The sequence below is a fragment of the Drosophila takahashii genome, chromosome 2R (genome assembly GCF_030179915.1).
Source record: "Drosophila takahashii strain IR98-3 E-12201 chromosome 2R, DtakHiC1v2, whole genome shotgun sequence".
In the NCBI taxonomy this organism is placed as follows: domain Eukaryota; kingdom Metazoa; phylum Arthropoda; class Insecta; order Diptera; family Drosophilidae; genus Drosophila; species Drosophila takahashii.
Window position 1 is genome coordinate 5,391,520 of NC_091679.1, and position 25,831 is coordinate 5,417,350.

General features: G+C 36.7%; 1 protein-coding gene across 1 annotated transcript in view; it reads right to left on the minus strand.

The window, feature by feature from the left end:
- DIP-lambda (Dpr-interacting protein lambda) overlaps positions 1-25,831 on the minus strand; it is a 476,056-nt gene that overhangs the window by 178,820 nt on the left and 271,405 nt on the right. Inside the window, exons 7-8 of the mRNA XM_070213258.1 lie at positions 9,953-10,072; positions 9,725-9,898 (exon numbers count right to left, since the gene is read on the minus strand). Coding sequence (XP_070069359.1) covers positions 9,725-9,898; positions 9,953-10,072 — 294 coding nt within the window. The remainder of the gene's footprint in view (positions 1-9,724; positions 9,899-9,952; positions 10,073-25,831) is intronic.

A 25,831-nucleotide genomic window follows, 5' to 3' on the forward strand; every position in this document is an offset into this window, starting at 1 on the left:
GTAACTCAGCTAAAGGGAGTGCGAGGGAGATAGATATATGTTGAAAATTTATAAAGCGTATAACTTTTTAATGAATGGTCCGATTTGAAAAATGTCTTCTACATTTCGATAGGTATAAATATACACAACAAAATTACATTTATACTTCTCGGAAATCTTTAAAGATGTGGGCGCAGGACCCATTTTAAAATCGTTAGTGGGCGATTGTGGGCGTTAGAGGGGGCGTGGCGCTCGGCTAAAATAAACTTGCGCTGCGTAGGAAGCCAAAGAATATGTGTGGGAAATCTCAACCTTCTAGCTTTTGTAGTTTCTGAGATCTCAGCGTTCATACAGACAGACAGACGGACAGACGGACAGACGGACAGACGGACAGACGGACAGACGGACATGGCTAGATCGACTCGGCTAGTGACCCTGATCAAGAATATATATACTTTATGGGGTCGGAAACGCTTCCTTCTAGCTGTTACATACTTTTGCACGAATCTAGTATACCCTTTTACTCTACGAGTAACGGGTATAAAAACTGTTAAGATGGATTTAATTCAAACCTTTTGTATATTATTGAGTGTTATTTAAATAACATCGAATAATTTCTTTACCACCGCCAAAAATTATTGGATTTCCATTTTTACATTTGTTTTTATATTTCGCTTAAGAATTAAAAAAAACCAGCCCTTAGGAAGCCCGTTCTTTACTTTTTTAATTTTAAGAATTTTTTTTTGATTTTCCAAAGTTAAGAATGCGTTTTTCAGCTAAAAAATTTGAATTTGGGCTTAACAAAAAAATTTTTAAAGTTTAAAAAAAAAAACGATTCCCTGGGGGCGGGTTTTTTTATGCAGAAAAATATGCGACAAATTTAAAAACGATCGGTTGAGCCGTTTAGAAATGCCGATGAACACGGACTTTTAAAAACGTGGATTCGAGAAAAACATGTCATATGTAAAACACGTATAGAGCACTTTAAAAAGACGTTTTGCGGTGTTCACTGTATCTCCGCCAAAAATTACATTTCGTTTAAGAATAGAAAAAACCCGCCCTGGGAAGTTTTATTTTTTTTTTTACTTTAAATATTTTATTAAGCCGTGCAAAATCAAAAATGATTTTTTTTAGAAAAATTTTACTAGTACTAATTACATCCTAGCTTCCAAAGTTCTTTTAGATTGACTTAAAACTTTTTTGTATAATCTTAAGATGTTAATCTACAAGAAAAGAAATATAAAAAAATTGTTTAGCTTTTAACTAAAATAATAAAAAAAAGTATATATATTTCGAGACATCAAAAAAAGAAAAAAACAATATTAGAAAACGTCTGGCCCTTGCGGGGATCGAACTCGCATCAACATCGCTGATCAACGCTTTAACCAGCACGACCATAGACCGAGTTGAAAATGTTGGACAGAAAACCCTTTTCGACTTTTAAATGTTGTTGGCCCTAGATTATAGAAATTACAAAAATGAAATTTTCTCGAAAATGTGTTGCCACGTTCTCGCACACATACACACAAAGCCCACTTACACTTATGCATTGTGTACTCAATAAACGAATTCTAAAAATAGAACAAGCTCTTTCCCCCTTTTCCCCTTGCCGACAACAGTTTGAACAGAAAGTCAGAGTTATGCCCTCTCTATATAATGTATTCTCTTTGGTAGAACTTACAAACTAACGAAATTTAGCTATTTCTAGCTTTTTTCCGCTAAAGCAGCGGGTTATTCCAAAAGTCGTAAAACAAAAGTTTCCTATTTGGAACTCCTTAAAACAATTGAAATGATTCTACGAGCCTAAAATACAGTTTGGATACCCACGCACAAAATTAAACACTCAGGAAGCGTTAGTTGTTCTGAGCTGGCAAAAGTTTCTATTTTCGTTTCTGAATAACTTTTAAACGCGATTTTTTACATAAACATGATATATACCAAAATTTAAGGAATATCAAGGGCTATACAGTTTAAAGTTGTAAGGAAATTCGTTAGAGCCGTTTTTGAGAAAATTAAAAAAAAGCTAAAAAAAAGTTTAAACAAATTTTGTTTTGTTCATATCTTTTTACCCATTACATTTACACAGAATGTATATAGAAGGCGTTTATAGCATTTAAAAATACCTTTCAAACGAGATGCAACACAAGTCTGTAGTATAGAAGTTACGGATTTCCGAATTTTAGCTATTTATAGCTGTTTTCCCGCTAAACTAGCGGGTTTTTCCAAAAGTGGTAGAACAAAAGTGTTTTATATCGATGTGATGAACGTCATATCAAATTTTCAAAACTTAAAAAACATGTTTTGGACAAACTGACAAACTGACAAGCTGACAAACTGACAAACAGAAATAAATTTTCATTTTGGGAAGAAGAAGAAAATCTTATTTTGGCTATAACTTTTGAACGGAGCGTCGGATTTTATCATATGACCCCTCATTCGACGGGTATTTTCAATAGGAACACAAATTAAACATTGCGAGGGGTCATTTATCCCCACCGGCCCCAACAGCTCCAAATTTCGAAATTTGCACTTTTTCACTTTCACCGCTCTCTCTCCCAATCCAATTGCTTTTCTTAAAGTCTTGGTATGCAATCCTTTAAGTTTTTGCAATACCTTTCGATTGGTGTATTACTCATTACGATCTGACTATCACAGCAGATTTTCATTTCTTCGTGTATATATAGTAGTCGCCTTCGCACACTCTCCTGGTGCGCTTCGTCACTACATGGACTGCCGTCCATAGTGATGCCCAAAAAAATAAATCAACAAAATACACGCAAACAAATAAAATAGTTTTGCTACGATATTAATTGAGACGTTACTATTAACTTGGCAAATGAATAAAACAACAAAATACATGCATATTTCGTAAATAGGTTTTCTACTATTTTAATTGTTAAATACTATTCAATGACCCAAAAAATAAAACAACAAAATAAATGAAAAATTCAGAAAATAGTGAAATACTATTTTTCTATGTTAATTTTACATAGTTTTTTTTTTGTGTGAAGGAACTGCCTCCTTGTGCATAGGTACTTATACTTAATGCTCATTATGTTTCTGGTTCTTCTTGACGAACTAAAAATAAGTTTTTCGTTTAGATATAACGGCTCTTGTTTGCTTATAATTTTATGGAGTAGTAATAGGGCCCTAAGGTTTGTCCAGGATTTAAGTGGCATGTTAAAGATTTTAGTTGTAACGTCACTTATATGGTCAGCTCTATTTCTATTATAAATATATCTTGCCACATTATTATTTTGGTCGGTAAAAAGTCTTTGGTCAAGTATAGATTTCAAAGTATTGCATACATTTTTCCCGCAGATTTATTAATGTGATCATCCCAAGTCAATGTTAATTTAAACGTAAATCCTAAATTAATTGCACTTTTCACATACTCAAGAGGAGCATTATTAATAGGTAGTTTTTCCAATGCATCGGTAGCCATCACTCGTTTACCTACAACAATACATTTAGATTTTTTGGGTTTAATCCTAGCCCATTGATTTTCGCCCACTGGCTAACAATTTCATTTGTGTTTAGTTGACAATTTGTCATTCTACAATCCCACTGGGAGTCCGTGCTTTCGATCTTATCATAGGCGACATAACTCGAACACGGAAGCCAAATTCGAGACACATGATTGGCTGTTTTCACTTACTTCACTTCCTGTCAATTGATTTAATTAAAGCAATACATTTTTTCTCATTGTAATGCGGGTGCGAAAGGATCCGAGAGATTTGTCAGCTAATTTCAAGTGAACAAGTGTATCAAGAGAAGAAGAATGAGGATTGTGTTGGGTGCCAAGACGCTAAAATGCGCAGAAATATTTATTTACCTATGGCTAAGTGAGCAGAGAAGGCGCTGCATCCGATAAATGCGTACTATTTGCCATTACCACTTGAACAACAAGAATCAGTTGCTGTTGCTAAGCACAAAGAAAACGCAAGCGAATTCAGGAAGAGAACTATTGCAATTCTGAATTCTCAATCGCACGTTAATATATGTACGTGTAGTAGTAAAGCAGAGAATAATCGAAGAAATTGGGAAATTGGGGGTGATCAAAAAAATATAAGGGCAACAGGCTCAATCAGCTGATTCCTCCCAGCGCGTAATTGTGCCACTTCGCCCTCCACGATGGTGACACGCTCCCCAAACTGCTTCATCTCGGCTGCAATGCAATCTAAGCGGCACGTAAGACCGTCTCGAATGCGTTCCTCTGCGTCCCTCACATAGCATGCTATTTGCTCAGTTTGTTCTTTGAAGCGCGAGTTGAACATCTCTAGAAGGCCCAACTGCGTTAGACTTAACTTTAAGAATATTATCTAAGACATCACATTGGTCAACACACATAAACCTAGTATCACAGATGTTTTCAGGTACTTTGCTACGTTTGCTAACTATACCCGTTACTCGTAGAGTAAAAGGGTATATTGTATTCGAGCAAAAGTATGTTACATCTAGAAGAAAGCGATTCCGACCCCATAAAGTATATATATTCTTGATCAGGGTCACTAGACGAGTCTGTCTTTCCGTCTGTCTGTCTGTCTGTCCGTATGAACGCTGAGATCTCGGAAACTACAAAAGCTAGATGGTTGAGTTTTCCCGCACATATTCTTGGGCTTCCTACGCAGCGCAAGTTTATTTCAGGCAAGCGCCACGCCCCCTCTAACGCCCACAATCGCCCACTAACGATTTAAAAATGTGTCTGGCGCCCACACCCTTAAAGATTTCCGAGAAGTATAAATGCAATTTGGTTGTGTAATTTTTTTCCTTTCGAAATGCAGAAGACATTTTTCAAATCGGACCATTCATTAAAAAGTTATACGCAATCAAAAAAATGTTATATATCTACCTCCCTCGCACTCCCTTTAGCCAAGTGAAGGGTATTAGATAGTCGGGACACCAACCGGACTATAGCGTTCTCTCTATAGGTTGAGTTCAACTACGTCAACATCTAGATCCTGTCATGTAGTTTCTTTACCTATCCTTAGAGCTTTAATTTGATACCATGTTTGACTCGAAGAGGTTGCATTTTTAAATCTTTTGGCTAAGAATGTTTAATTTTGCAGAGTCGATTAGTATTTTGTGTTTGTTTGACATACCTAGGCATGTAAATATGTATGCATGTACGCGGCTCACCCGATCTGAAACACGATTTTCAATCCTTTCATATTCTGCTCCTATCTATCGCTCTCTCGACCGACGCGTCGCGACTTTTCTCTCTTCTCCTTCTCTAAATTGTACCATGACCCATGGTGGAACTATACAAGGTGGTCTCGTCAGCTCTGCTGAGGACGTTAAATATGTTTACCTCTCTGTCTCTCTTAAGCGATAGAATGAGAAAGCTAGATAGAGACTGGCACAAATAACGTCCTCAAAAGAGGGCAGCTCTCGCGACGAGATCACCTTGTATAGTTCCACCTTCGCCCAAAGGCCTGTTTATAAATATGAATGTATGTACGCTAGACTGGGTCGATTTGTATGGGCAAAAAAAGTGATAAATCGTAGGGGGGGAACGCAATCTAGGAAGAATTCTAAGCAATATTGCAAAAGAAACTATATCTTGAAAACCACGTTTGACCCTCGGCATTTGCAAAAGAAAAAAACCCAGTATTTTATGAAAAATATCACAGTAGCCCTAAAATTTCTACACTAGAATGGACCTGAAAAACGTAAAAAATCGTTTGGGCGGAAAACAATCTCTGGACATTTCTAAGCCATATTGCCCAAGAAACTATATGCCATAAACCACGTTTGGCCCTCCGCATTTGCAAGAGAAAAATACTGGTATTTCGTTTTACTTTTGAGTAAAATATCATAGTAGCCGTGAAATATTTGTCAATTTTAAATTCTCCCCTTTGCAAAAAATTTTTTGTTCTCTTTAAAGCATTTTTTTAATACTGTTTTTTTGTAAATTAGTAACGGCTACTATGATATTTTTCTCAAAAATAAAGTGAAATACCAGTATTTTTCTTTTGCAAATGCGGAGGGTCAAACGTGGTTTTAGGCATATAGTTTCTTGGCCAATATGTCTTAGAATGGTCCATTGGTTATGTTCCGCCCAAACGATTTATATCTTTTTTCGCGTCCATACAAATGTTCCAAAGTCAAGGCTACTGAGATATTTTTCATCAAAAAACCAGTATTGTTCTCTTGTAAATGCGGAGGGTTAATCGTGGTTTCCAAGGCATAGTTTCTTTGCCAATGTTGCTTAGAATAGTCTATAGATTTGTAGATCTATAGATCTACGATTTGTTGACCTCCAAATCGACCCACCCTAATGTACGTACCTTTGAATATTTGGAAAAATGCTTCACCTCTTATCCGCTTGAGAATCACGTCCATCACTTACGAATTTTTTTCACAACTGACGCTCGGGTGACCAGAGAAGTCGGTAGCCATGGTACAATTATAGAAGGTAGTCTCGTCGGCAAAAAGCAGTCCGTTAACAATGCTCACAACAAGTGCGAGTGAGAGAAGTGTGCGTAGTAAGTGCGAGTGAAACGACAATAGAGATTGTTGTTTAACCCTTCCCAGCGGCGAACAGGCGAATGGGGTCTGGAGAAAAAATGCATTACATGTAAAGAAAATGTAACCGATTACTATCGCTGCTTTTCGTTAGAGAAGTTGTAATCAGGACTCCTATGACTTCGTTTTTTCGTTCGCTAACGATTTCCCTTCGTCAAAAATCACAAACACACATAAAAATTATTGTCTATGTGTTCGTTTTTCGTTTCCCCTTCCTCACGTTTGAGCTTCGGAACTTTAATAATAACAGCATGCAGTCTAAATATAGTTTGACGAACTAAAAAAAGCACAGACAATGGCCGAGCGGTTAGCCTTTCCATCCATTATACAATAATACCCATGTTCAATTCCTACATGAGGAAAGAATATTTTTTGTTTTCATAAATGAACATGCATTACAACTCAGCATACGTTTTTCAAATTGTATGTTGAATTTTCTCTAGTCCGTCTACATTTTGCATTACAATTTCGGAAAAGTATATGGAATTCGTAATGGAGACCCGAAGGTGATTCGGCCCTAGCATACTTTTCCCATTACTAGTAATGCAAATTGTCTCCCGACCACATTACAAGGCGGCCATGCCTATGGCAAAGTAATCCATGTTGTAATCCATTGTTTCTCTATTACGAGAGGAGAAGTAATGCATTCGTAATCTATTTTGTAATGGCAATTTTCGCCGCTGGGTTAGGTGTACATTGTACGTGTCTCTCCCTGTTCTCCCGCTCTCTCTCTCTGAAATTCGATTTTCAACCCTTCTAACCTTGTGTTCTACTTGTCTGGCTCCTCTCTCTGTCCTTTGGCCAACGTGATTGTATTTTGGCTATTATTAACATTACATTATTTCAAAAAATGTTGTTGATATCCCAATAATACTATATTTTCCAGATGTGGGAAGGCGAAGAAAATGGTTTTTGATACCTGCAACTACATACTGAGTTTTGAAATCACCTTATGTCATATGAAGTTCAACAGTGTTATACAATATTAAATTATGTGAATTAAATACACCACCAATAATAACTCGTATGCTCAATAATAAATGTTTTCTTAAGTCAAAAAGTGTGTTATTTAAAAATGTTTAAATGTTAAGTGTTAAATGTTTGAAATGTAATAAAATATAATATAAAAAAAACTAAGTTACATTTTACTTTCAGGGTTTGTAAAACATCCTTTCAAGAAATATTATTTCTTAAATCAAGAATTGCTTTTCTTGTTTTAAGAAATATTTTTTCTTGTTTTGAAGGTGCCTTTCTAAAAACCATTTCCTGTTTGAAGAAATTTAAATTTAACTCAGACCAGAAAGCTCATTAGAGCTTTGCACATAGTAAGCCTCTGCTCCGCCTATAGGCTTGACAAATACGTCTCCAAGCCGAGTAAAAACGGCTGCAACCCGCTTTTGTCGCATGGCATGTTTAAAGATTTCGTAATTTGTTTTAGTTAATTGCGCGATTAAGGGCCGGTTTCTCGAGTCCCTGTCAAAGCTATCTGTTCGAAAAACTTAAATACCAGATAAACTGTTCGTAAAAGCAAATCCGCTTTCTCGACTGCTTTAATTTATCTGAACGAGAAACAACTACAGAGTGCTGTTAACGCACAGAATTGTGCTGTGAAAAATGAGCGCAAAAAATGGCGTGCTTCGATTATTTCATCAGCTTTTTGGGTATAATTCAAAGGAAAAGTCAGCTTTGATTTCGTTTCTTCTTCATAGTTGGCTTTGGGAAATCAGTTGTCATTCTATCGAGCCGAAAACGCTTAACAGGGACTCCGAGTCCCTGTCAAAGTTAGCTCTTACATTGGTGCTCGAGAAAGCCAAAATGCCTTAGCAGGGACTTTATCTGTTCGAGAAATGTTAGCCGGCACTCGAGAAACCGGTTCTTAGGGCCGTTTTCTCGTCCGTACTTTAGTTTGCCTGCCGGGACAACGGAGCGATAAACAAAAAATGGTTTACTCGTCTTTATGTTAGCGCAGGTAGGGACAAATTTTGTCTCGGTACTTCATCCAACGTGCAAAATTTGTGCCGTCGGATTGTGCGCAAGTGTTGCCAGACATTTGAGCGTTGTCAATCTGGTTCCACTCTTCATTCGAAAACAGGTGATTCTATTTACAGTTAAATACAAATCAAAATTGTTAATGTCATCCAATTGATTTTAAAATGAATTCCCGAGCGATTTATCTTCAAACTCTGTGGGATATCGTCGAATTGTCTGAAGTGCGAACCTATCGGCGCAGATATCACGACCAAAGAAATTACTTCAAGCATTACAGTGATGAAGAATTTGTTAAAAGGGTTCTCTTAAGAAAAAGCGGTTAAATTTGTTTTACAAAAAAATGTTTTGCGACTTGAATTTAAAGTAAAGCAGTAAGTGCATTCATTTGATTTAACTAATTCCATATAATCACAAACCATTATTATCGGGAAACGATACATGGGTTAATACATGGGTTAACCTTCTAATAGCTCTTAGATTCTACGCAAGCGGCAGTTTTCTTATAACTGTAGGCAATTTTTGTGGTGTTAGCGTGGCCACTGCCAGTCGAGTTGTTAAGGGCGTTAATTTTGCTATAGCGTCTTTTTCAAAACAATTTATAAAGCACCGGCGTATTAAAGATCTTCAAGAAAATGTTGTTGATTTTTATAAAATAGCCAAGTTTCCGAAAGTCCAAGATAGGAGCCATAGATTGCACGCATGTAAGAATTCAGTCTCCCGGAGGCGATTCCGAAGACACCAGTTCTACAAGAATCGGTATAATTTTTACCGCGAAACTTTCTTTCTGCCGACATTGTTTTTTATTAGTTTGAAATTTTGTTTATATCATCAGCTGTTAGTATGACTGTTTTATGGTATTTTTCGATAGTTTTTCGATTAATTTTTGACAATTAGTTAACTCTTCTATTGTGGGGCTGCCACCCAGTCTCAAATTAGTGCGCCTTTTACTTGGAGTTTTAAATGACGGACGAGAAAACGAAAACTGATTTGCCACCGGGATAAATTTATCCTTCTATTAGCTAAATTTTACTTTGCAGGACGGACGAGAAAACGGCCCTAAAAGTGAGGGATTATTTCTTCCAACGAGATTTTTATGTGTTCTTCTGATGACCAAACATGCATTGTCGATCATAAAAGGATTTGAAACTATTTCTTTTTATCTTTTATCTATAGCTTTAAAATGTTAAGGCTTAGAGAAATAATTATAAATTAATTAAATTTTGTTTACCTTGCAATCGAATACGTGATTCACTCTTGCCAAGTGCATTAACGCTCAAACAACTATAAGTTCCAAAGTCTGATTTAGTCAGATGTCTTATAGTAAGGTTAAGATGCCATGTGTATAAATTAATCATTTCCTCTGAAACATTATATTTGTGCCCGTTGTGCAGTTTAACATTGCCTGAAAAATGAATTATTAAGTTACTTGTGATAATAACAAGAACATTTTATTTACCTTCGTTGCGGTACCAACCATTAAGGGGTTTGGGATAAACTTCTACAATACATTCCAGAGTTACTTCTCTTTCCACGGGCGCTCCAACCAATTGATTTATTGCTTTAATGGTTGGCGAAACTAAAAGTAATTAATAAACTCCTTACTATTCGACTAATTCCCGACATTATATAATTGGTAGTTCTAGGGGAAGTAGGGGAAAGGTCTGTAGGTTGGTAAACATTTTGTTTTTATACTGTCATTTCGATATTCGCTTATAAAGGTACCAATCGAAAAGTAAGTCTTCTAACGGGTGTTTTTTAGAGGTATAGAACTTTGAGCTGCAATAAAACAACGATGGATTATTCGATTGACATGAATTTTTTTTTCGAAAGATAATCTTGTGGCATTACATTTTATAAATGATTTCTGGCATATGACCGCCACGGCTGGCTCGGATGTAGTCCAATCTGGACGTCCAATTTTCGATGACTTTTCCCAACATTTGCGGCAAGACCACGGCGAATGTTGTCATCCAAATGGTCAAGCGTTTGTGGCTTATAGACCAATGACTTTACATAGCCCCACAGTAGTGTATAAATGGGGGTTCTGAATCGTATTGCTGGATACAAAAGTGGAGGGGGAGGTAATTAATTATGCTAATTAAGGTAATAAATCAGGACAATGTGACAGGTGAGGGGGTAATTAAAGTTAATGGGTGCGTGACGAGTGATCGTTAATTTGTATCCAGCTTTTGTAACTAGGATTTGTATTCAGGAATCAGATCCCGAAATTCGGTCCAGAAATCGGGACTCTAATTAATCGGTGGAGAGATTACTGGGGTGTGACGGGTGATCGTTAATTAGGGTGATAAGTTGCTTATATCTAGGAATTGTATTCAGGAATTCGCCCCCCGAATTTCGTTTAAAAAATCGGGAATCTAGTTAAGCGGGTGAGAAGTTACTGGGGTGTGACGGGTGATCGTTAATTAGGGTGATAAGTTGCTTATATCTAGGAATTGTATTCAGGAATTCGCCCCCCGAATTTCGTTTAAGAAATCGAGAATCTAGTTAAGCGGGTGAGAAGTTACTGGGGTGTGACGGGTGTCCTTTGCTTATCTGGGTTATCCTAGTTAAACGGGGAGAAATTACTGAGGTGTGTCAGGTGATCATAGCGATATATTCTTTGCTTAGATTAAGAAAGTGTGGTGCTCACACGGTGTGACGGGTGATCACAGCGTTACATTTAGGCTATCCTGGTTAATGGGGGTACAAATTACTGGGGTGTGACGGGTGTCCTTTGGTTATCTGGGTTATCCTAGTTAATCGGGGTGTGACGGGTGTGCTTTGCTTAGATTCAGAAAATACGAGGGAACTAAATTTAGTGGGGGATAAAAAATTGTTCACGGGCCAAATATGTGTAATCAGAGTGGCAACAGGTTGTTGATAGCAAGCGACCCTTTTAGTTGCTCAGTGGCTGTTTCACACGTGCACGGGGTCACTTAATTACCATACTAAATAATATCACAGGATGGTGGGATCAGACAGAAAAACAAGTTGTTGAGAGCAAGCGACACAAACACCCTTGAAAAGGGGATCCATTTGCTTGCCACTGAGAAACAAACACCCACCCCAATAACAAAAAGAATATGTAAATTTTAAATTCAAATATATTTTTATTTTTTTAACTTTTTGACCTGAAAGAAATAGCCGAAAAATCACACATCCCCGCAAACAAAAGAAGATACAAATTTGAATTTAGGTCATGAATTTAGCTCATGTTTATTTGGAAATTTGTAACAGGCTCTTCTTATACACTAAATATGTTGACATTAGTTTTAAGGCTCCGTCACTAGATTTTTATAGAAAAAGCAGGCACACGCATCTTCCCCGAATCCATTATTACAAAACGTAAAATGATTACCATATACCGTTTTGTTAAGATCGTCTTCTCCTTTATCCATGAACATATTCCTCGTATCAATGAGATATTTTAAATCTTCTTTAAAAATTTCCTCACCAAGTTGGGATGTGAAATTATTAATTCGGTTTATTAATCCACTTTGTCTGTTATCCATTGTATATGTATAAGTGTTAGACCATAGTTCCATTGCAAAAATTTTAAATATTGTGCGCATTATTCAGAGCGTAAATACCGTTCTGATCAACGATATGTATTGAGAGAGTACATATTTCTCTGCAGTTAATAGGTAAATATATGAGATTGTGTGGTGTCACAGTCATTTTATAGCCCGGTGGAACCGAAATTGCAAACTCATGTAATACGTGATTTGGTATATTACACTAGTTTACAGCCAAACTGCTCCAAGGCAATTGATGGCAAATTCTGTTAGTGTTCGACCCCCAAATCACGAAAATACCACTAATTTTTTTTTCGATGGAACAGTTTTTTTTTAAGATTTTTTAAAGTTCAAAATGTTAAATATCGGACTTTTTCGAATTTCTTCCTATATCTCGGCAAATATCCACCCAATCGGGCCAGTTTTTGTTTCATTATAAAGTCAATAGATCAGAGCTTAACTTTGCCATACAGATCAATATGATTGGATAAGTAATGGCAGTGAAGCAGCTCGACAAAGATGAAAAATGTGTTTTTTGGTCCTCTGTAAGTCGGCTGTATGTATCGTAAAAACTCGAAATAAATCCGTTGAAAAATCATAATGGGTACAAACTTAAAGTTTACTTCCCACCGAATAAAACAAGCTGAGTATGGCCCAAATTCATAAAAAAATTGGATTTATGGTGGATTTTTAAAGTTCGGATTTTTCAACTTTTTTCGGTTGACAGAGTCCAAATTTAAGTTTTATCATAGGCGGCGACATGTAAACAAAAATGAGTGGTGACGACAGCCGGGTCAAAAAATAGCTAAATTTAAAAGCTAGAAAATTATAAAATAAATTCAATTTCTGAAAATTCCTTTAAAAATATAAAATTGCTTGCGTTATGACTGTGAGTATTTTTAATTAAGTACTATCCATTTGGATAATTCATTCGTATGAAAAAAGTAACCCTAATTTCAAAAATTGAATTCACTTTAATAATTTTCTAGCTTTAAAATATCTGATTTAGCTATTAAGTGACCCGGTTGCCAACACCAATTATTTTTGTTTACATGTCGCCGCCTATGATAAATCTTAAATTTGGACTCTGTCAACCGAAAAAAGTGGAAAAATCCGAACTTTAAAAGTCCACCATAAATCCAGTTTTTCATGGATTTGGGCCATATCCGGCTTGTTTTATTCGATAGGATGTAAACTTTAAGTTTGTACCCATTATGATTTTTCAACGGATTTATTTCGAGTTTTTACGATATACAGTGGCTCACAGCTTATTTCAACCAGTCTACACCAAAAACTTTAACAGCCCATAAAAACTAAACAAAACATGTTATCAAAATAATTTAAACGCAGAATACATCTATGAGGATACACATTAGTGTATAAAAATTTTATGATTTTTTAAATATTTTACAAATATTTTTTATGAATTAATTACAAAAAAAGCCCAAAAAAAAGGCCACAGCTTATTACAACCAGTTAACAGAAAAATCGAATAAATTAACATAGTGGCCAAAACCTATTTTTTTTTTTTAATTTGGCATGACTACCCTTTTGTTTAACAACAATTTAAAGTTAACTTTATATGGAAACAATGCCTTTTGTTGTTGTTGCCAAGTAAAAACTACTCCCGACCCTTGGGAAGGACTTTTGGCATAGTTTCGTCTAAAAATATTGTGTTTTCTAACATTTTTTCGTTAAGTGGACTTCCAATATTGTTTTGTGGTAATGTTAAGACACATTTAATTCATAATCATTAGCTTTCGACAGCTCTGGATGAGCTGAATCTGCGAAAAAATATGCACTTCCCATGGGTAATTTCTTTAGTTAAATCAAAAATTAATTTATATTTCAAAATCCTTTTAGTTTTTAATTAATTTATCCTTTTGAATGTGAAGATGAACTCAAATCTTAATCGCGGAGTAAAAAAAAAAAAATTATGGAAGGACCTGTTTGACACCTATAGGCCCAAAACAATTAGCGTTCGCCGTTAGACTTTAAAATAGCAATTTGACTTCCCAATTTAGGCTCGTCATTGGGATTTTCTCCGCTTAGATATATTTTTCCGACTCAAATGTATCAAAATTCAAGTATTTCTTTCAAATACATTTTTTCAAACATACTAAGGACACTAATAAGTGAGTTTCTCGTGTGTATCCAAATGAGCCCTAAGCCTAGCGGCGAACGCTAATTGTTTTGGGCCTATAAGTGTCAAACAGGTCCTTCCATAATTTTTTTTTTTACTCCGCGATTAAGATTTGAGTTCATCTTCACATTCAAAAGGATAAATTAATTAAAAACTAAAAGGATTTTGAAATATAAATTAATTTTTGATTTAATTAAAGAAATTACCCATGGGAAGTGCATATTTTTTCGCAGATTCAGCTCATCCAGAGCTGTCGAAAGCTAATGATTATGAATTAAATGTGTCTTAACATTACCACAAAACAATATTGGAAGTCCACTTAACGAAAAAATGTTAGAAAACACAATATTTTTAGACGAAACTATGCCAAAAGTCCTTCCCAAGGGTCGGGAGTAGTTTTTACTTGGCAACAACAACAAAAGGCATTGTTTCCATATAAAGTTAACTTTAAATTGTTGTTAAACAAAAGGGTAGTCATGCCAAATTAAAAAAAAAAATAGGTTTTGGCCACTATGTTAATTTATTCGATTTTTCTGTTAACTGGTTGAAATAAGCTGTGGCCTTTTTTTTGGGCTTTTTTTGTAATTAATTCATAAAAAATATTTGTAAAATATTTAAAAAATCATAAAATTTTTATACACTAATGTGTATCCTCATAGATGTATTCTGCGTTCAAATTATTTTGATAACATGTTTTGTTTAGTTTTTATGGGCTGTTAAAGTTTTTGGTGTAGACTGGTTGAAATAAGCTGTGAGCCACTGTATACTGCCGACTTACAGTCGACCAAAAAACACATTTTTCATCTTTGTCAAGCTTCTGCGCTGCTATTACTTATATATATATGATGGACGTTGATGCACTACGAGAAGTACAAACAAGTGGCCCAACGACACCAAGCACGTGCTTGTTACGCGCGGGGCCCTTTTGTAAATTTGGGCAAAAATGCGAGTTCGCGAGGAAGAATACATAAAACCAATAAAGACGGGACAAAATAATGAAAAAAACATGCAGTTAGGAGTGAAGCAAATGAGTTAAAATGTTAGTTTTTAATACCGGGATAGAAGTTGATGTGCAAATTAAATGATAAAGAACGTTATAGTTATTACATAGAACGCGAAAGGGCTCGTGCAGACCAAAATTTGATGTACATCGAGGTAAATTAAGAGGATGATAATTACGTGTTAGTCTAACGGGAACATTAAAAGTTTGGCGGCTAACAAGTTCTACAGAATCGATATCACCTCTTATAAGATTATGCATAAAAATGGTACCAAGCATTATTCTACGATTTGCAAGTGTCGGTAAATTAAGCAATAATAATCTACTCTGGTAGGAAGGTAGCCTAACGTTTTGATCCTAGTTCAAACTACGAAGGGCAAAAAGGAGAAATTTTTTTTGTACCGACTCTATACGGTCAATGTGGACTTGGTATTGTGGGTTCCAAACCGAAGAACAATATTCCAATATAGGACGGACAAGGGAGGTAAATAATAATTTGGTTATATAAGGGTCATCAAATTCTTTTGACCAACGCTTTATAACCCCAAGAACACTCATGGCTTTATTGACTGTCGACATTATGTGGCAGTCAAATTTAAGCTTCGGGTCCAGAAGAACGCCTAAATCATTTACTGAATATATACGGTCAAGTGGCAGATTCTGAAGCGAATAACTTATAAAGGTAGGGGTAACCCTATAAAAGGTCATTACGTTGCATTTTAGGCAGTTCAAATTTAAGAGGTTATACTCACACCATACTTGAAAATGATCGATGTCTGATTGTAAGCCAAAACCAGACTCTATATTATTATATGTCAAACAAAGCTTAACATCATCAGCATACATTAGTACACGAGAATGTGTTACGACAGAGGGAAGATCGTTAATAAACAAAGTAAACAGCAAAGGGCCCAAATGACTACCCTGAGGTACTCCAGATGTCACATGGATCGTTTTTGAAACAGCGTTCTTAAATATAACCCTCTGAGTCCTCCCATTCAAATAGCTTGAAATCCAAGTTAATAGATTACATGGAAACCCAAGCAAATCTAATTTGAATAAAAGAAGAGAGTGGTTAACAGAGTCAAAGGCTTTACTGAAATCTGTATATACAACGTAAGTCTGCATTTTATTGTTAAATCCATTAATTACAATTGATGACAATTCAAGTAGATTGGTGGTAGCGATCTTCGCTTAACAAAACCGTGCTGACACGGTGATATTAGCGAGGAACATAAATGTTGCAAATGAGAAGTGATAATACGTTCAAAGGCTTTTGGAATAGCCGACAATTTAGAAATACCTCTACAATTCTGGGCATCCGCCTTCGCACAATTTTTGTGAAGTGGAATAATAAAAGAATCCTTCCAGATAGTTGGAAAAACTGATGATGAAATAGACAATTGAAAAAGTTTAAGAATAGGTTTGCAGATGGTTGATGCACAAAACTTAAGCACACACCCAGGAAGTCCATCAGGACCGGGAGAATAAGTTGGCGTTGTTGATGTTAAATCTCTTAAGAGAGAACTTTTGGTAATTATAGGGGAAAAAATACAATTTGCCCTATTTAAGGGATTACGGTAATTTGATTCTGACCATGAAGAAGAGCTATAAGTAGTTTGGAAAAAGTCAGAGAATAAATCAGCAATTCCAGAGACAGTCGATGCCTCCATTGAGTTAAATCGAACCGATGAAGGCAAAGCTGATGACTTACGCTTTGCGTTGACAAAGTTATAAAACTGCTTCGGGTCATTTGAAAATTCAAATTTACAGCGATCTAAATACATAGAATAGCAATGACTGTTAAGAACGTTAAAATCAGATCGAGCCACCACATATTTCGAAAAATCGGATGGCCTACCCGATTTTTTATACTTTTTATAAGTGTTTGATTTAAGATTCTTAAGTCGTTGAAGCGCATTTGTAAACCAAGGGGGCCTGTTTGGCTTTGGAAGAAGCCTATCAGGAACGCATTCATTAAAAAAAGTGTTTAGAACGCTATAGAACAGTTCAGTGGCACTTTCGATGTCCATACAGTTATAAAATTCTGTCCAATTATATTGAGAAATCATTAAGTTAAGTTTACTAAAGTCACATTTACGAAAGCTTCTCATTTTAGTTGGAGAGACTAAAGGAGAGAGGGTATCAAGGTAGGGGAGGCAAATTGTCAATTCCTTAGTTGGATGGTATCGGTCTTCTGGTACCACAAGTGCGTCAATTCTAGATACCGTGACTTCAGACGGCCCTGAAGAAAACACAAGATCTAGTTGTCTATGTAATGAATTTCGTATATAGCTAACTTGCTGTAACGATAATTCTAAAAGGCCATCCACAAAGTCATGGGCGGATAAAGGTAGAGCGACAAGTGAGTCAGTAGGAGGGGACCAAGAAATATCCGGGAGATTAAAATCACCCAAAACAATCAAAAGGTCTCTATTGGAAAGAAAGGATAGAACAGATTTAATAGCTGCTAGATGTTGCTCATAAATTATAAGGTCAGAGCCAGGTGGAATATAGGAACATGTAATAGAGATAGACAAGGATTGGAGGGTAACTTTCACACCAACAAATTCAATGTCACAAGGGACATGAGAGTGAATTCTCTCAGAATTTAGGGTAGAAGTAACAGCAATTAGAATGCCGCTCCCCCTACGGGAAAGGCGATCAGTTCTGTAGGTATTAAAATTATTTGCAAGAACTTCAGAGTCTGTTATCTCTGGTTTCAGCCAAGTTTCTGTAAAAGCTAAGATATCGTCCGTAAATGCCGAGGAGTCAGCATAAAGCTTGGGTAGCTTCATGTTAAGTCCTCTAACATTTTGGTAAGCCAATAATAAACTTTTAATAAACTCATCCAATCATATTGATCTGTATGGCAAAGTTAAGCTCTGATCTATTGAGTTTATAATGAAACAAAAACTGGCCCAATTGGGTGGATATTTGCCGAGATATAGGAAGAAATTCGAAAAAAGTCCGATATTTATCATTTTGAACTTTAAAAAATCTTTAAAAAAAACTGTGCCATCGAAAATAAAATTAGTGGTATTTTCGTGATTTGGGGGTCGAACACTAACAGAATTTGCCATCAATTGCCTTGGAGCAGTTTGGCTGTAAACTAGTGTAATAATACATCAGTTTTCAAATAAATCTCTAGATAGTCCTTTAGAGATTTACAGGAAAATTGTGTCCAAACTTTAACAGCATGACTATAATCCTTTGCTTTGCTTTTCAGTAAACAGTAAACTTTGCTTTTCAGTAAACTGATTATAAAATTGGTCTCTTGATGGTAAACAAGTTTCATCTAGTCTATGCTCTGAATCAAGATATTCATATGGGAATACACCCTTCTTCCGCATAAGCCTAAATTCATTTTCACATTTAAAATGTGATCTTACAAATTTAAGTTGATCACTAGACTAGACTAGACTAGATGACATAAATCTAAATGTATCTAGAAGCCTTATCTCAAAACTCTTTCCACATTCATTTTCAATTTTTTTCATTACTGAAATGAAGTGCTCTTTCAAAGTCAGTTGTAATGTAGTTAATTTGTAATTGTAATTTAATTGTTCTCACAAAGCCACTTTTCAATTGAGGTACACACGTTGATAAGATCACTTTACTGTTTTTTGAAACTAGTAAAAAAGTTGTTCACTTCAAGAAATTTGAATACACTGATCTGAATTTATCGAAAATCTTACTTAAATATAACTTTGAGGATAGATTATTAGTATGAACTTAAACTTTAGTTTGTAAATTAAAAAATTCAAAGTTTTGATTGGTTGATGAAAATATTTTTCTTAAATTTAATATAGAAATTAGAGTTGCAATGATTTGATTGGTTGATTAAAATATTTTCCTTAAATTGAATATAAGATATTAGACTTGCATTATTTTCATTGGTTGATTCCATCGAATATTTTATGGTGAGGGAGGAGTGAAAGTGAACCGTGTCCTAGCAACCAGGTTGTTGACTACTCGGTTTCTAGACACATTTGCATTTGTCTAACTAAACTTCTCAAGGGGTATGATTGCGAGGAAAGGGATGGTGGTGGAAAAGCATGATACCCCATATAAAGAGGGGATACAAGAGGGGATACAAGTAACTGGGAAGGAACTTCAGTTCGATTTCAAAGTTTACTGGATCAGCAACAACCAAAAATCAATAATCAACCAAACAACAGTTAAACAACAAAAAAATAACAGTTAAACAACAATAACAGTTAAACAACAAACAAAAATCAACTATACAACAACTAAACAGCTAATACAAAAAATGAATACCAAAAACAAACAACTATATAACAACAAAAATCAACTATACAACAAACAAAAATCAACCATATAACATCAAAAATCAACTATATAACAACAAAAACAGTTTAACAACAAACAAGAAAACATCAAAAACAATTAAACAACTTCAAGAAAACAACAAAACAGCAAAAACTAATCAGTTGAACAACAAATATCATGAATAACAACCACGTGTGTAATAAAATCACCAATTTTCTCAAAGAAAATGGTGATTTCATCTTTGAGGATCATCGGCAGTCCCTGGAGATGATTTTCTCCAATCTTCAAAGGATGGACAGAGTCGGTGAGAGAGAATCTAAATATGGTGTACATATGCTAACATGTCCCTGGGCCGACGATAACGTAAGTGAGGGCCCGGAAACTTGTCAATGTCACCTGGCACCATACTTTAGAATTAGAGCTATTAATTTAATAAAGAAATACAAAAATCTTAACCTTAAATTTACAAATAAAAAATAAATAAAACAATAAAAATATATTTGAATTTAAAATTAACATATTCTTTTGTTATTGGGGGTGGGTGTTTGTTTCTCAGTGGCAAAGGAATGCCCTTTTCAAGGGCGTTTGTGTCGCTTGCTCTCAACAACTTTTTTTTCTGTCTGATCCCACCATCCTGTGATATTATTTAGTATGGTAATTAAGTGACCCCGTGCACGTGTGAAACAGCCACTGAGCAACTAAAAGGGTCGTTTGCTATCAACAACCTGTTTTTTCCACCACTAAATAAAGTTCCCTCGTATTTTCTGAATCTAAGCAAAGCACACCCGTCACACCCCAGTAATTTCTCCCCCATTAACTAGGATAACCCAGATAAGCAAAGGACACCCGTCACACCCGAGTAATTTGTCCCCCCATTAACCAGGAAAACCTAAATATAACCCGTCACAGCGTGTGAGCACCACACTTTCTTAATCTAAGCTAAGAATATATTGCTATGATCACCTGACACACCGTGTGAGCACCACACTTTCTTAATCTAAGCAAAGAATATATCGCTATAATCACCTGACACACCTCAGTAATTTCTCCCCGTTTAACTACGATAACCCAGATAAGCAAATGACACCCGTCACACCCCAGTAATTTCTCCCCCATTAACTAGGATAACCCAGATAAGCAAAGGACACCCGTCACACCCCAGTAATTTGTCTCCCTATTAACCAGGAAGACCTAAATATAACGCTATGATCACCCGTCACACCGTGTGAGCACCACACTTTCTTAATCTAAGCAAAGAATATATCGCAATGATCCCCTGACACACCGTGTGAGCACCACACTTTCTTAATCTAAGCAAAGAATATATCGCTATGATCACCTGACACACCTCAGTAACTTTTCCCCCGATTAACTAGAATAACCCAGATAAGCAAAGGACACCCGTCACACCCCAGTAACTTCTCACCGTTTAACTAGAGTCCCGATTTCTTAAACGAAATTCGGGGGGCGAATTCCTGAATACAATTCCTAGATATAAGCAACTTATCACCCTAATTAACGATCACCCGTCACACCCCAGTAATCTCTCCCCCGATTAATTAGAGTCCCGATTTCTGGACCGAATTTCGGGATCTGATTCCTGAATACAAATCCTAGTTACAAAAGCTGGATACAAATTAACGATCACTCGTCACGCACCCATTAACTTTAATTACCCCCACACCTGTCACATTGTCCTGATTTATTACCCTAATTAGCATAATTAATTACCTCCCCCTCCACTTTTGTATCCAGAAATACGATTCACAGCCCCCATTTATACACTACTCCCCACAGAAAGTAGTCTAGCGGTGTTAAATCACAAGATCATGGAGGCCAATTTACAGGTCCAAAACGTGAAATAAGGCGGTCACCAAACGTGTCTTTCAATAAATAAAATAAAATTGCACTATTTGCAAGCGTTGTTCAGGTGTGAGTCTATTCATGATGAATTGCCAAACCAAACTGGGAATAAATCACTTGACAAGTTGACAGGTGTTAAATCGGTCGCCATCTTGAACAGTGATGCCACATTAAAATTCTATACCTCTAAAAAAACACCCTTTAGCTTCAAAATAAACAAAAAGCTAATTTTTCAAAAAACGACATATTGAAAAAGATGTCTGTAAGTTGTGTCACTTTTAAAAGTCAATAAAACTCACACTAAAAGTACTCCAGACTTTTATAAACTATTTATTTATATTAATTTAATCAATTTTGGTTCGTCTTAACTTATTTTGACCATTCTTTAACTTAGACCAAAAACCAATTAGACCCAAAAGGCTCTTTGACCATTCATATTTCCCCTAATATCAAAGAAATTTTGTAGGCAGAATGCGACCTCTGCACTATGAATAAAAATCCCAATTTTGGTGCATAAACCTATTTATTTTCATAATTTATTTTTATGAATGGACCATACTAATCGAATCTTGACATCTTCATTTGAAGAAAACCGCCTTCCAAAAATTTTTGGTGGCAACTCTGTAGTTTTGCGACTGCTACAAAGTTGCCTGATAGAGCAGTGTCGAAAAATTCAGATAAAAACAAGAGAGAACGCTATAGTCGGGTTGGTGTCCCGACTATCTAATACCCGTCACTCAGCTAAAGGGAGTGCGAACGCTGTACTCGGGTTGGTATCCCGACTATCTAAAATTCGAACCTCAGCTAAAGTGAGTGCGAGGGAGATAGATATATAAATTTTGATTGCGTATAACTTTTTAATGAATGGTCCGATTTGAAAAATGTCTTCTACATTTCGATAGAAATAAATATACACAACACATATTAAAATCGTTAGTGGGCGATTGTGGGCGTTAGAGGGGGCGTGGCGCTCGGCTGAAATAAACTTGCGCTGCCTAGGAGGCCCAAGAATATGTGTGGAAAATCTCAACCTTCTAGCTTTTGTAGTTTCCGAGATCTCAGCGTTCATACAGACAGACAGACGGACAGACAGACGGACATGGCTAGATCGACTCGGCTAGTGACCCTGATCAAGAATATATATACTTTATGGGGTCGGAAACGCTTCCTTCTAGCTGTTACATACTTTTGCACGAATACAATACACCCTTTTACTCTACGAGTAACGGGTATAATTAGCTAACTTTGTTTGTTAATTGTGTGGTGTGAAAGAAGGCTTTCATAAATCTGAAAATGGCAGTTCCTTGCAAAGGTGTTTGTTAACGTAAATAAGCTTAAATGTTTGCTTTTATATGTCTTGTTGTGCAACTGTGAACTGTCTTATATGTGTGTCTTTATAGATTTAAGCTAGCGATTGTGTTTGTGTTTGTGGATTATAACTTCTTAATGGCACAGAGTTGCAAAGAAGTAAAAACGAGGAATTAACGACAAAAGTGCCATTGCTGCCATATAACACCAGTTTACAAAAAAAAATCGATGAAGTATACCATGAATGAAACCTTTGTTTTCCGGTAAGGTACGTCTTCCTGATTAAGAAAATGGCACTTAAAATTTTTTTTATGGATAAAATTTTTTTTAAAGTGTAAAAAAGTTTTTTACATTTTTTTAATTTCTAACTTGAGTTGTGGTTAACCGATTTCAACCATAAATGACTCATTTTACAGGTAATAGAATGTCCTCCAACTTTCTTATACACTGCATTCAGTTCCATTCATTAGTTTAGAAGCTACATTTCGTCAAAGTTGTAAAAGTAAGAAAAAATGCAAAAATGATGGCATAAATGGCTTCGTTAAAAATACACGCCGTTTTTAAGGATTTCTTGGCACACTACGAAATAGAACTACATGTCACTTCTTTCCAACAATCAAGTAGTAACTGGACGGTGAAACGTCTACATTCAACCTTAACTGAAATGAGTTCATGTTGTGAAACGACTGTCAGACAGACAGACAGACAGACAGACAGACAGACAGACAGACAGACAGACAGACAGACAGACAGACAGACAGACAGACAGACAGACAGACAGACAGACAGACAGACAGACAGACAGACAGACAGACAGACAGACAGACAGACAGACAGACAGACAGACAGACAGACAGACAGACAGACAGACAGACAGACAGACAGACAGACAGACAGACAGACAGACAGACAGACAGACAGACAGACAGACAGACAGACAGACAGACAGACAGACAGACAGACAGACAGACAGACAGACAGACAGACAGACAGACAGACAGACAGACAGACAGACAGACAGACAGACAGACAGACAGACAGACAGACAGACAGACAGACAGACAGACAGACAGACAGACAGACAGACAGACAGACAGACAGACAGACAGACAGACAGACAGACAGACAGACAGACAGACAGACAGACAGACAGACAGACAGACAGACAGACAGACAGACAGACAGACAGACAGACAGACAGACAGACAGACAGACAGACAGACAGACAGACAGACAGACAGACAGACAGACAGACAGACAGACAGACAGACAGACAGACAGACAGACAGACAGACAGACAGACAGACAGACAGACAGACAGACAGACAGACAGACAGACAGACAGACAGACAGACAGACAGACAGACAGACAGACAGACAGACAGACAGACAGACAGACAGACAGACAGACAGACAGACAGACAGACAGACAGACAGACAGACAGACAGACAGACAGACAGACAGACAGACAGACAGACAGACAGACAGACAGACAGACAGACAGACAGACAGACAGACAGACAGACAGACAGACAGACAGACAGACAGACAGACAGACAGACAGACAGACAGACAGACAGACAGACAGACAGACAGACAGACAGACAGACAGACAGACAGACAGACAGACAGACAGACAGACAGACAGACAGACAGACAGACAGACAGACAGACAGACAGACAGACAGACAGACAGACAGACAGACAGACAGACAGACAGACAGACAGACAGACAGACAGACAGACAGACAGACAGACAGACAGACAGACAGACAGACAGATGCTGAGCAGTAATTAACCGTTCGAAGAGTTTGGGAATAGCACTGAGTTTTGCAATCCCTCGGTAGTTATTAATGTCCGATTTACTTCCCTTTTTATGAAGCGGAATTATAAAAGATTCCTTCCAAACTTCTGGAAAAAATGATTGCTGCAGGGATAACTGAAATAGTTTTGACAGTGGCCCACACAATGCACTAGCCCAATATTTTAAAACGCAGCTTGGTACTAGATCGGGACCAGAAGAGAAGGATGACTTGATTCTTTGCAGATTTTGAAAAACATCATCTACGCTGATTATAGGCATAAACATACCATTAGAGTGCGGAAGCTAAAAGGGATACGCTGAGGTATTATCGTAGCTTGTGGATGAATACGTGGACTGGAAAAAATTTGCAAATAAATTGGCAATATCGGCATCATTAACAGCAGAAACGGAATCCAGATATAGGCAGCATGGAAATTGTTGAGACTTGCGTTTGGAGTTAACAAATGCATAGAACTGTTTGGGGTTATCATGAAACTCAGTTCTGCAACGATCAAGGTAATTCTTGTAGCATTGGGAATTGTGAATTATGAATTCAGATCGCACAGTAAGGTATCTCGAATAGTCTACTTGCATCCCTGTCCTCTTAAATTTCTTAAAAAGTCTGGACTTACAGTTTTTTAAGTAAGAGGGTCTACGAGTGAACCAAGGAGGCTTATAAGAAACGTCAGGTGAGGGGAATTAAGGCACATACAAATCGAAAATCGTGCCGAGAATGCCGTAGAACTGTTTAACAATGTTAAGAGGTCCCTCGTTTAAGTCCATAAAAGACCAATCTACTTCGGATAAATAAAGATTCATATCAGTAAAGTTGGCCTTTCGAAAGCAGCGAAAAGATGCTGGTTCGATTTCAGGACCTGGTAATAAAAGAGCCGAGGCTTCCAGAATGACCTCAAGTGTAGGGTGATAATTGTCTTCAGGACTAACGAGCGGGTCAATTCTTGAAACGTAGGCACTGGCGAACTCAGACGCAAAAATAAGGTCCAAGATTTTATTCGAGGAGTTCTGAATAGAGTTCAATTGTCCCAATGAGAGGTCGATAGTCATGAACGTTAATACGAACAGCTACAAATTCTAAAGTGCTTTCCGAGTCGATTATCGGAATTAATTCTGAAACCAGATCGGACTTGACGGCAATAAGAACACCGCCGCCCAGACGCACTGCACGATCTTGTCTATAGATGACATAGTTGCCCGCAAATATTTTACAGTCAGACACAGAGGAATTAAGCCACGTTTCAGTAAAGGCAATCACATTGGCGTCAAAGGAGACACTATTGACGTGCAGTTTACTGAGTTTACCCAGTAAACTACGTACATTCTGATAGTGTAGGGAGAATGACTCAATTAGTTTTTTGGAACACTGGACGAAGGGGTTTGAGGCCCACGA